Genomic DNA, 13,142 nt, shown 5'->3' on the forward strand with positions numbered 1-13,142 from the left:
GCGCTGGACCGAGAGACGATGGCTTGCCGCTTGGAGGACCAGCTAACAAGTGTGTCACCGAGGTAGACGCAGTACCCAGAGGTGGAACGGCGAGTGTCCGGGCAACCGGCCCAGTCCGCGTCAGAGTAGGCGATGATCTCCGCCGACTTGGACACCGGAAGAAGAAGACCATGTGTGGAGGTGCCGCGAACATAGCGCAAGATGCGCTTGATGATGGCGAGATGACTATCCCGGGGATCATGCATGTGTAAACACGCTTGCTGGACCGCGTATGCCAGATCAGGGCGTGTCATAGTGAGATATTGCAACCCACCCGCAAGGCTGCGATACTCCGAGGGATCGTCCACTGGACGGCCAGCGTCGGCGGTCACCTTGGGCGATGTGTCGACCGGAGTAGACGCCGGATGGCACTGGGACATGCCAGCGCGTTGGAGAAGCTCCTCGGCGTACTGGGTCTGGTTGAGGAAGAACCCACGCGAGGTACGCTCCACGCGTATGCCGAGGAAGTAGTGGAGTGCGCCCATGTCCGTCATGGCGAACTCGCGCTGGAGCTGATCGACGATGGTGCGAAGCAAGCCCGTAGAGGAGGCGGCAAGCACGATGTCGTCGACGTACAATAGAAGATAGGCGGCGTCGCCGCCCCGTCGGAGGATGAACAACGATGCGTCCGAGCGTGAGGCGGTGAACCCGATGGTGGCCGCGAAGGTGGCGAAGCGATGAAACCAAGCCCTCGGGGCCTGCTTGAGGCCGTACAGGGACTTGGAGAGGCGGCACACATGATCACGGCGACTGTCGTCGACGAAGCCGGCGGGTTGATGACAGTAGACCTGCTCGTCAAGGACGCCGTGAAGAAAAGCATTCTTCACGTCGAGCTGGTGCACGGGCCAGCCACGTGAGCATGCCAAGGAGAGCACGGTACGAATCGTCGCCGGTTTGACCACCGGAGAGAAGGTCTCCCCGAAATCGACGCCCGGGCGTTGAGCGAATCCACGGACGACCCAACGAGCTTTGTATCGGGCGAGAGAGCCGTCGGCGTTTGTTTTGTGCCTGAAAACCCACTTGCCGGAGACAATATTAGTGCGCGGGGGGCGTGGGACGAGAGTCCACGTGGAGTTGGCCATGAGGGCGTCGTATTCAGACTGCATCGCGGAGCGCCAGTTTGGATCGTTGAGAGCGGCGCGAACGGACGTAGGGAGCGGAGAGATGACGGTGGCAGTTAAGTTTGCATATCGGGGGTTTGGTTGAAAAATCCCGTGCCGTGCACGCGTGACCATCGGGTGTGGAACGCGATTGGGAGGCGGCATGGGATCAGGAGAAGGAGGTGGGCTGGTGGGCGAATTTTGTGGCCCGTGCGGGGACGTGGGAGGGGGAGTAAATTGTGTTTGGTTGGGCTGCATGGTGGTTCCAGGTGGCGATCCAGGAGGGGGCGAGTGGGGCGGTTCCCATGCAGTTGTTACGTGATCGATGGGAGGTGGATCAGACTCCACGTAATCTACGGGAGAGGAGTTGGGTGGCCTGAGCGAATCTGGGGGAGATGGAGAGAACGTCTTGAAGGGAAAAACGGACTCTACGAACGTGACGTGCCTGGAGAATAGGATGCGACGGCTGATCGGATCATAACAACGGTATCCTTTTCGCTCGTCTGGGTAGCCAAGAAAAACGCAGGCAGCTGAGCGTGGGGAGAGTTTGTTGGGTGTAGTGGCTAGTAGGTTAGGATAACAGAGGCACCCAAAAACGCGGAGGTGACGGAAATTTGGAGGTGCCCCGAAAAGAAGCTCATACGGAGTGGTGAGAAGGTTCGGTTTGCACGGTCGCCGGTTAATGAGATAGGTAGACGTGTTGAGAGCTTCGGCCCACCAACGGGGAGGCATGGAGGCGTGGAGAAGTAGAGTGCGAACGCCGTCGTTGAGGGTGCCGAGGATCCGTTCGGCCTTCCCGTTTTGTTGGGAAGTGTAAGGACATGTGAGGCGAAAGAGAGTGCCGTGGAAGGCAAGGAGTGATCGATTTGCGAGGTTGTCGAATTCGCGTCCATTGTCGGTCTGAAGGGCGAGAATAGAGCGAGAGAATTGGGTTTTGACATACGCGTAGAAGCGAACGAGTAGGCCATGAACTTCGGATTTATGACGTATGGGAAAAGTCCAAACGTAATGGGTAAAATCATCAAGAATGACTAAATAATATTGATATCCAGATACACTTAAGAGTGGACTTGTCCATAAATCACAATGACAAAGTTCAAAGGGAAAAGATGTATGAGAGGAAGAAGAACTAAAAGGAAGTCTAGTGTGTTTGCCGAGACGACAAGCATGGCAATGGGTCGTCGCAGTTTTATTGCAGCTAAAATCGAAATAACTAGAAGCTTTGGCAAGGACGGCAGCTCCGGGGTGGCCGAGACGCTGGTGCCACAAGTCGGCGGTGACGGCGGTGGTGAGGCAGTGACGAGGCGGACTGAAGGTGTAGAGATCGCCGGGGGAGTCACATCGGAGAAGCACCGTCTTGGTGGCCAAATCCTTGATAGAAAAACCATATGGGTCAAATTCAATTGAAACTAAATTGTCACGAGTGAAAGCACGAACATAAATTAAATTTTTGATAAGAGAGGGAGAGATGAGGATTTCAAGAAGGGAGAGAGGTCGAGAGGGGGTGGGAAAGGAAGTGGAACCGACGCCGGTAATGGGCAAGAGGGAGCCATTGCCGACGATGATGGAGGATTGAGATGAGGGGTTGGGTGGGGAGAAGGAAATACCAGAACCGGAGCTCATGTGGGACGAGGCGCCGCTGTCGAGAACCCACTCGCCGCCCGGTGCAGAAGGCGGATGCAGAGCCATCTGGTTGAGCGCTGCGATCAGAGCCGCCTGGTCCCACTGCGGCGAGGATGTCGCCATGGTCGTGGCTTGGTGCGCTTGGGCCGTGGCCGGGGCTGGTGGGCGCGCACCAAGGATTCCTTGGAAGGTGCCGGCGACAGTTGTGGGGGTGCGCGAACCTTGCGGGAGACCAGCGGGATTGGCCCCGCCGGAAGAGGAGCCGCCGGACCCTGACGAGGGGTTGGGCTTGCGCTTCTTGGGGCGGCCGCGAGACCCGGAAGAGCCGCCCGAGCTGCCGGCGGCGTGAAGGTTGGGGCCGAGCAGGGCGTTGTTGAAGGCGGTCGGAGCAGGTGCAGGCGACGGAGGGCGCACCGCGTAGTAGGCGCTGGACTGGGCGAGAAGAGCCGTGCGGGCCTGGACGCGCGCCTGCCGGGCAAGGCGCTGCTCCTCCAGCTGAAGGAAGGAGCGGAGCTTGATGAAGGTGGGCCGTCGACCCCTGGTCATGTGGGGGACGGCGTGCTGAAGGCGCTCGTCGAGGCCGCGAAGGACGTTGTGGACGAGTTCGCGGTCCTTGATGCGGTGACCGAGGTCCCGAAGGGTGTCGGCCATCTGCTTGAGCCGGGATGTGTAGTCGACGACGGAGAGATCACCCTGGATGAAGCTGTGAAATTCGTCAAGGAGATAGGTGATGCGGGCGTCGCGGTTGCTGCGGAAGAGGGAGCGAAGCGAGCGCCAGAGAGAGTAGGCCGAGTTCTTGCGCTCCTCGACGATCTCCAATGTCGAGGGCGTCACGGTGGCGTTGTACCACGAGAGAACGGCGAAATCATTGAGGACCCAGTCCGAGGTAGCCTGCGCCGGCGAGCCGTCCACGTGATCCGTAAGGCCGAACTTGGCGAGGGCGGCCAGAAATTGGCGGCGCCAGAGACCGTAGTTCTCTTTCTCATAATCAAGAGTGACGAGAACATGGTCACGGATGCGTAGAGACTGAATCTGGGTGGTAGGAAGAGTTTGGATGGCGACCGGCAGGTCGAATGGCTCGTCGGAGGAAGACCCGCCGGTGGAGGAGACTGAGGAGGAGGTGCTCATGGCGTCGGTTTGGGAGGGAGAGGGGCAGTGGATTAGGTGGATCTCAGATTAGGCTGATACCATATTGGAGCCAGAGCGAGTAAGGAAAGAGAGAGGGCGTGCAACCTTCCTTGTATTGATCATGTGGGGTTACACAGTTTATATACACGGCTCAACTGACACACTCAACGCTAGGCTAAAATCTAGGCACGTACAGAATACATAAACACACGTTCGCTTAACACTATTGGTAGACATATGTGGCTCAATCAGCCTCCAGTATTGTATGAACTCTGTGATCAATAAAGTGGAGCGAGTTTATAGCCTTAAAAAAGATGAACCCCATTACAGGGCCCATTTTACATGGTGAGCAAAGAATAAGAATTACCCTACGTGCGGCCCATTATATTATACTGTATGAAGTAGCAGTAATCAGCCGAAACCACTAATTAAGAAGAACTCTTTATAAAGATGATTTCCACCTCCCATGTCAGGACAAGTGGCGCATTGCATCTGCGTCACTTGTCGCAACCCAGGAGTTCTCTTTTTTTTTATCCGTTTATTCAAAACGTTTTATCTCTTAAATCATCATTTGTCTAAATCTTGAATCGTTTTCACTGTTGAATTCTTCACGTCGAGATCTTGAAAACTAAATCACACGTCAATAGGTTTAGGCAAAAAAAATCACAAAACATCTAAAAAGCTGAAAGACGCGTGCGAAAAACTAAAAACCAAGTGACGCTCTTCCAGCCCACCCCCAAGTGGGAGGCTCCTGAAGTAGTAACTCAAAGCTGTTCTCCCAAAAAAACAAAAAGAAAAAAAAAACTCATAGCTGACTACTCCGAAGGGCCCAGCAACTAATCCGGAGGCCCGGAGTTTGGTCAGCACCAGCGACGAATTCCACAAGGAGAACGCGAAAGATAGATCCGCCGTGAAGGCCCAACGGCGGCTTACCGAAACCCGGGGCCGCCGCCGGCGCTCGCACCCGAAGCCCCCACCCGGCGCACCACTCCGCACGGGCAGTCCAGGCAGAGATGGTGGCGATATCGATGTACCGCGGCAACCTCCACCGGGGCGGGGACGACGCCGCGCGCCGCTGGCCGGTGCCCCCGCCCACGCTCTCCGCGTCCCAGTTCCGCCGCCTCCTCCACCGCCGGTCCCTCGCCGTCTCCCGCCTCGCGGGGGCCCCCCGGCCCAACTCCCCCAACCCCCGCCCGGGCGACGGCGCCGCGGGGCCCGTGGCCGTGGGGGAGGCGCAGGAGGTGGACGGGGGTCAGCAGCAGCAGCAGCATCAGGCCGAGCGGCAGGAGGAGGAGGGCCATGCTGTGCAGATGCAGCAGCAGCATCATCAGGTGGAGGAAGAGGGACAGGGTGTGCAGCAGCCACAGGGGGAGGGCGAGGGGCAAGACGAGCAGCAGCAGCAAGGAGACGAGGGGGGAGAAGAGGGGGAGCAGGAGGAGGGGGCGGTGGAGGATGTGGAAATGGACGATGCGGGAGAGGTGGTCGCCGGAGATGCTGATGCCGGCGGCAATGGTGACCCTGAAGAAGGTCAAGGCGAAAGCGAAGGCTTCGACCCCAACTCGGAGGTGAGGCTCGTGAAAACTCATGGCTCCTCATAGCTGCCTGTTGATCTATGTGGGATTTTAGTTGCCATCCTGCTAACAATGACTACTTGTGAAGCCCCGACAGTAGATTTTTTGGAATTGCTACTCGTCATGGTATTATGTGGTTCTATCTTAGAATCTACTCCCTCCGTTCCGATTTACTTGTCGTGGTTTTAGTTCAAATTTAGAACTAAAACCACGACGAGTAAATCAGAACGGAGGGAGTAGAATTTTAGCACATTGTTGGAAGTAGGATGAGATTCCTAGGTTGTCTCTTCCGTTTCTGGGTTGGAATAAGCCAATAAGTAATGATGCTTTTGAGTTTTACACCTACTCAACAATTAAGCTTCATAGCTGCACTGGACAACAGTCAGCTCTTTCCTGAGAATACCATATATTACTGGTTGCTGCTGAACAACAGTTTAATTCCTGAGTTTTTCACGGAGATTTTGCCAAGTGCTTTGTGATTCCTGAGTAGAATTGATTAACCACACCACACATACTGTTCTTGTTTGCAAGCTAACTACCTATGCTTGGAAGCTTGCGAGCACCAAATATGTGCTTGCTCTCTTTTTCATCTAGACCTCTGAGTCCTATTTCTGTTTAGGTGGGTTAACCTGATGGAGTTGAAGAAAGGAAGAGGGAGTTGACTGACAAGCTGGATACCTTAAGTAAGAAAAAGCATGATCTTGTGCAGATGCTGAAGCAGGTAATAATTTTCTCATTGTTTTGACTGCCGCTTGTGGTTCAGAACAAGTTGCTATGTTCTTCATCCCCTGTTACGTTCCTGTCTGCTTAAGTAACTGAACCTTGAATACCATGTGATATTCGGTGGTTGACAACTTCAGGTGATAACGTGTGTGGATTTGACTGTTTTCATCATTAATCGAGTAACCACTTGAAATACGCTGGTTCGAATGAGTTTTTCTTTTTCAAATATATGAATCAAAAAATTGTAAACTTGCTATCCCATCTGAATGTGAAACTGATTGAACAAATAATAAATTCATAGTTTAAATATGCACCGGTTTCTAATGAAGTACTTCAACATCAATTTTGAATTGTACAAAGTTCGTCACCATGGACATGAAGAGTTATGCAAAGTAATTGGAGTTGCTTATATATGCTAACTGACGTAAGAACCGGGTGGAATTTGTATCAGACTTCCAAATTCCGTAAGTTATAGTATTTTCTGCTTGTTACTCTCTTTATCAAACATGTCTCTTCATCAAATATTTTGTAAAAATATTAACCACGTTGCCACATATGCAATGTATACAGTTACACAGTAAGTACAAACGTAGTGGTGGCCGCATGCTCTATTTTTCTCGAACAATTATCTGCGGTGATCACTATTAGTCAGTGTACTAAGCAAGATTAATTTTGACTGTTTGAACAGATTTTAAATGCCGAAGAAGAAATCAGAACACGTAGCATGCAGGCTTCACTGCGTGCTGCCATGCCTCAGCCGCCAGAAAACACAGCTGATGGAAGTGTTCCTAGACAGGTGCCCAGAATGACCGTTGATGTCAATTTCAGCGAGTTTGCTGGGGAGTCAGATGCTGGTTCCAACCAGGGCACTCCTGGACGCCCCTTGCATCATGTCCACAGTATTTCTCCTTCAACAGCCTCCTTTGCCAGGTCTCCATTTGGTTCTCGCAACCACAACCCTGTAAGTTTTTGCAATGGCCATGTTTCGAGCTCAAATATTATAATTTGCTGTTGGATGCTCTAATGAATCAACGTAAGGTACTAGCGAAAATGAGTCTACATTAGTAAATTCATTTTAGTAGTAAATCCTGATTTTCTTAAAGTTCTCAGGCTTGAGAATGCTGTTACATGTTTTGGATTTTCTTTTTGTATTTCTCATTTTGGTGGAATGAAGTGTTTCTAGTAGAATATAATGATCGCTGCGATTGAACTGTGTGCTATTGTCCGTTTTGAGCTAAAACACTTTGTTATCTTACAGGGCAACACTCCAAGAAGTCCAGCTGCACCTTTCTCTACAGCAAGCCCATCTCGCTTTGCAGGTACTGGGCATCAAGGACACCACCCCTCGGCATCATTACCAGCAAGCAACTTTGTAGCATCGTCGCCTTCCCCTGCTGCATCCGGTGGCTCTTCCTCTGTATTCAGGGACTATCGCCCGCCCAGTTCAACATAGTTCCACAAAACCCGAACGGAGGCTACAATGTACATGAGTCGCCGTGAATTGTTGAATGCTCTTTGTACTCCTCTTTGCATTGTTACTTTATCGACAATATTATCAGATTGCGAAGAGCAACTCGGGGAGAATAAGGTCTTGAAGCATCATTTTGTATCTCGGTGCTAGTGCTGCTGGGAGTAATGTTCTCCGTGACCTGAGATCTAATACCCATCACTTTAATTATTAAAACTAGAATGCTTGTTATCCTAATCCGACAATGTAAAAATAGGGTTGAGCTATTCAGCATCACTGATGGCTTGTTCATGGCAGAAAGGTTGAGCTGAAACTGAAAGCCTGAATGTGTATACCACGTACTCCCTCCGTTCCAAAATAGATGACTCAACTTTGTACTTGTTGAGAAACTCAGGACTTGGTATTTTATACAAACAGGTTCGCTCATTGTGCAGCAGAGTGGTTGCTGCTATTGACACGCAAGGAGGAAACTTCTGTGGAGACTTGTTAGAGTTCCAACAAAATGATGATACATGCCACTACAGAAGTGCTATTGTATTGAAGCGTGGAGCACAGCATCAACAGTTTGAACTAAAATAACCAATACAAATCTTTCTTAAAGATCGTGCGTCTCTCGAACAAATGTAGAGCTCAGACAGCAGCGTCGAGTACCCGCAGAGACATACAATGTGTGTAACAATCAACAAATGGGAGTGTAGTGCTTCAATTTCTTTAGGACGCGGAAGGCTGTAAGCTACAGACAGCAGGCAGCATGCATTAGTCCAAGTAGCCAGAAATTAACTGAATCATTAAAAGGTACACATAACAAGAACAACAATGTAAAAAATCTTATGTAACTGTAATGAAAGTGTAAAGCATTAACATAAGGGTGTAAAAAGCCAACAACAAACAGCTCCCCTGGGCCATTGCCAGATTCTTAATTTGTTCCAGAGGTATTTTCCAAATTTGTCGGCACGACCTTGGGCTATTATCGGCTCGCTATCCTGTACTTGCCGTGTTTTCAATGCCTAACATCTAGGTGAAGGTCTAAATCTGTCACCAGCAACAAGACATGATTTGTATAAATTATGACTCATTTGGACCAGGTTTTGGATGATGATATCCAAACTCGTTATTTGTCCAGAAGAGGGAATGGCCAGTTTTATGCTTGTTATTTTGAGGTAACAGTATCAGAAGGCATGCTACCTAAACTGAACTTGCAAGGCTCTATATTAGGGGTATCAGATCAAGAATGCATAATGACGAGACTTCCAAGAGGAAACGGAGTCCAGCAAATCTGCAAGGTTCTCTGTAGTTTGAAACAGCAAAAACAAAACATATGCCTCTGAAATAATTTTTTTTGCTCAATTTAAAAATGTTTCTTCAGTCATAGCAATAGATCCATTGCCACATGCATACCCCCTAAACTACGTGTGCCTCGCAGAAGACGTCCACGGAAGTCAAAATGTATAAACAGGGATGATTGGAGCATCTACATTGTTGTACTAAAGGGCACGGAAATAGAGAGTAAAATTCTGCATTTTACCTCGTGTGATGCTGCCACAAAATTAGACCTTCTGCATCCTCTAAAATTGGGCAAAGAAGTCCTGCAAGGTTCGTACCAATATTTAGAAACAAGAAGTTAATGCAGTAGACAGCTACAACATTGAAACTCTGGTGCCATGATAAATACATATTTCTGATTACTTCTGTGATGTACAAGTACAACCAACCGCATTATCTACAAGCCATGTGCAACATTTTTGAAATAAAATTAGTGCACACAACTGACACAAGTCAAATTCAGGAAATGATGTGACAGGAAGTGTAGCTATTTTCACGCCACTTGGATAATGATATGTCTGGGCAAAGAGAAGTGCATACACTGACCAACCCCGAATTTAATTTTGCCAGAGGGTAAGTAAAGAACAAAGTAATCATCTATATGATTACTATTATATGGCAGCAATTTCTTAATACCATCACAAAGATCGTCTAGTTGGAAACATTTCAATGCCATGTATCCCTGGGCCCTACAAGCTATCCTCATATTCGACTGTTTTTCCCCCCAATTTATATACATCTTTTAGATGGTACAAAGCTAATTCTCTATTAGTAGTAATATTAACCAGTAAACAGTAACACCATTGAGGATACACAGTTCAAGAATGGCACAACGCCCCAAACCAAACACTGACATGAATGCCAATCTGCTTATTGCACTTCATTGACATCTCTAGCAGCAATCAACCTTGCTTACTGGTTCTGTATTACTGTATGTTTTTTCCTTTTCAAGTAAAAGTGTAACACATCTCTCAATATAGGATATCCAGTTTATGACCACTCTAGAAAAGTTGCAAAGGATGCAAACTCACATGCTAGTCTGCAATTAAATATGCCCCATCTTTCGTTTTCCATGTAAAACTTGAACACATGAGGCAACTATCAGCTTGTTTCCCGAACAGGAATACACAGTGCCTGAGAAATGTACAGTTAGTCAAAGCCAACTACCACTGGAGTGAGCCTCTAGAAAGAACACAAGTCGCCCACAAAATTACGAGTACTACGATGAACTGATAGGTCAATTTATGCAAGCACACATGCTAATCTGCAATTAATTATGCTATCAGTCAGCTTGTTCCCCTATCAGCATTACGCAGTACCCCAGAAATATACAGTTACTCAGAACCAACTACCAGTCTACCATACGAGAGTAAGCCTCTAGAAATGTACAGTTACTCAGAACCAACTACCACTCCAGAGAACTTGCACAGGATGAGGATGCAACCACACATGCTAATCTGCAATTAATTATGTCCCATCTATCGTTTTCCATGTAAAATTCGAACACAGGAGGTGACTATCAGCTTGTTTTTCCTTCAGCAATACGCAGTACCTCAGAAATGTACATCTAGTCAAAGCCAACTACCACTGGAGTAAGCCTCTAGAAAGATCACAAGTCGCCCACAAAACTAAGAGTACTACTAAGATGAATCGACAGCTTAATCTATGATCTAGTAATAATCGTGACTAAATTTACCAATTAAGCTAGTATCCATCCAGTAAACCAAAATCAGCAATCCGTCGAACTCATCATCAAACAGCTCAAGAGGGCAGCGGGGCGGAGACCATCAGACCTGGAACCAAGCGGCGGCGGCGGCGAGCGCGGAGGAGAGGCGGCACCTCCTCCTCCGCTTGCCGGCCTCGCAGGCATGGACGGACTGGAAGTCGGCGGCGGGGAGCTTGCGGGTGATCCAGCCGATGTCGAGGTAGACGAAGCGCGGGGGCGGGGGCAGGTCGACCTTGACGCGGACGACGCTGAACCAGACGAGGAAGCGGCGGACCTGCACGCCCTCCAGCTCGGTGAGGGAGCCGTAGCGGAGCACGCCCGTGACGCGCGGCTCGAAGTAGGTGAGGTACTCGAAGTGGACGTAGCAGGGCCCCGCGAGGTCCACGGCGAGGCTGCCGTTGCCGGCGAGCGAGAAGGCGGTGACGTTGGCCGGGAAGACGCCCGCGGGGAGGCCGAAGAGCGGGAGGAGCTCGTAGATGGTCTTGTTCTTCGCCGCGGGAGGCGGTGGGGTCGGGGAATCGGCCGGCGCCGCCGCCGCCGCGCCGGCGAGGAGGAGGAGGAGGGGGAGGAGGGAGATGGGCGGCATCGGGGGAGGGAGGGAGAGGGAGACTCAGAAATACTTGCGTTTATTTTTCGTCTCTCTCTCTCGAAGAGTCCGGATGGGTTTGGGTTTTATGGCTTTGGTCAACTTGGGTTTGCTTTTCGAATTGTAGTTCTCCAAGCCAAGCTGTGAAATGGCTTCAAGCAACGAAACTGGAGGTTCTGATTACCGCTGGGTGCCTCAAACCTGTGTAAAGATGCTTTGGACCCTAAAAAATGGAGGAAAGCCATTTTTTCTGTCTTTTTTGCCGGCATTAAACACCTCCTCTTTATTTTAAAGGTAACAGTGTTAGCACAATACTTAATGCCATGCTAGATCCCAATCCCACGGTAGACACTAATGTCAAGAAGAGTGGTGAATTTGTTGCGGTTGCGGCTGTGGCGATAGTGGGGGATGGGCAGAGGAAATTATCTGGGCTCGCCGGCAATGGGTTAGCTGGGAGTTTCTTACTCGAAGGTCTTGAAGGCAATGGGTTGTTAACGGTGTTATGGCGCCAAAAGCCGCCCCATCAGGCCGGCCCGAGGCCCCCAAGGTCGGCGCGCACCCATGCCATCATCCCGCATGTGGGCCCTCTGGAAGGAAAACCCGTGGAACTTGGAGCACAAAACAAGGTGGTCGGCGTCCAGGAGGACTCCTCCACTGCTTTAGATACCGTCTATGATTCATGTAAACCCTAGCCCCGTGTATCCTTTATGAGTCCGGGCAGGGCTAGTCGATAGGCACACAATCTACTCTTTGTATACCTACAATCATTAGGACCCCCTGTACTCATTGTACCACATCCAATCAATATAATCAGAGCAGGAGTAGGGTTTTTCCCTCTGTCGCGAGGACCTGAACCCGGGTCCGCTGAAATACACCAACAATTGTCGTGATGGCTTAGCTTTAGCTAGAGATCTTAACATATTCCATGCCCAAATTGCAAGGTGCATGCCAAAAGCTTAAAGGAAAGTGGAATAGGAAGGTATGATCACCTTGTTCTCAAAATCAAGTTTCTTAGCTGAATGTTAGCTTATGTAGTTCTTAATTTCTTATTCGTAAGAATAGAGCCTATAATGCAGAGGCGAAAATATGTCTAGATATGCCCTTCATTACATAACTGACAGTCGACTGTGGTTTCTTTCACTGCCATCGATGTTGGTATTCCAACGTTTTTGACTGTTTAATAAAGGGCATTGATTCTTAAAAACAAGTTGCATCCCATCCCGAGGAAAACAACTCCTTCAGTCATTGTATGGATCACCTCTATATTATTCCAGTCGACTACTGAAGGATCAAAGATGCGCGGTATGTCGACTATGGGGAGGTGGAAGGGTGAATAGGCGACTACCAATTTTAATCTTGTTTTAGTTGATTTTAGAGGCATGTGCGGAATTGTAGGTTCTCTACAATGCAACTAAGTGATGCAACCTATATGATGTGTTACAACAAGCTACAAAGGTACACAAGACAAATAAACAAGTAAGCCTTTGAGTGCCTTGGCCAACGAATGTCCAAGCACCCTCTCACTAGAGGCAGCTCTTGACGCGAGCTCCAGACCATCACAAATGAGCCCGGGGAACAACCACACAACTTGGAAGCTATCAGGTAACAGCCAGTCTAGGGTTTCCCAACCAAGAGTAGCGAGATCCGCAAAGGATCCCATGGGGAATCAACGAAGTCAAGTTTTGCTTTGTTGGAGTTGTAGATATGATCCCTCCCCCCCCCTTGGGGAAAAAGTACATGTGGAATTGTAAGTGCATCTAGTGCCACCCCTAGTTGGTTTTGGAGTATTGATGACAAACTTGGTTGAGGGACTAATGTGTTTGTGAGAATTGCAGGATAACACAGGTAGTAGTCC

At 49.6% G+C, this 13,142-nt stretch overlaps 1 protein-coding gene and 1 pseudogene across 1 annotated transcript; one reads left to right on the plus strand and one right to left on the minus strand.

The window, feature by feature from the left end:
- The first annotated feature begins 4,734 nt into the window (after positions 1 to 4,734).
- LOC123095763 (probable serine/threonine-protein kinase fhkB) lies at positions 4,735 to 7,783 on the plus strand (annotated as a pseudogene).
- Positions 7,784 to 8,115: 332 nt separating this feature from the next.
- Positions 8,116 to 11,338, minus strand: LOC123095764 (uncharacterized). The gene is made up of 3 exons (XM_044517328.1): positions 10,769 to 11,338; positions 9,178 to 9,238; positions 8,116 to 8,385 (listed from the first exon to the last, which is right to left on the minus strand). The coding sequence occupies exons 1-2, from the start codon at positions 11,285 to 11,287 to the stop codon at positions 9,218 to 9,220; spliced, it is 540 nt and encodes a 179-aa protein (XP_044373263.1). The 5' UTR covers positions 11,288 to 11,338; the 3' UTR covers positions 8,116 to 8,385; positions 9,178 to 9,217.
- Positions 11,339 to 13,142: the final 1,804 nt, after the last annotated feature.

Source organism: Triticum aestivum, chromosome 4D (assembly GCF_018294505.1).
Source record: "Triticum aestivum cultivar Chinese Spring chromosome 4D, IWGSC CS RefSeq v2.1, whole genome shotgun sequence".
Taxonomy (NCBI): Eukaryota; Viridiplantae; Streptophyta; class Magnoliopsida; order Poales; family Poaceae; genus Triticum; species Triticum aestivum.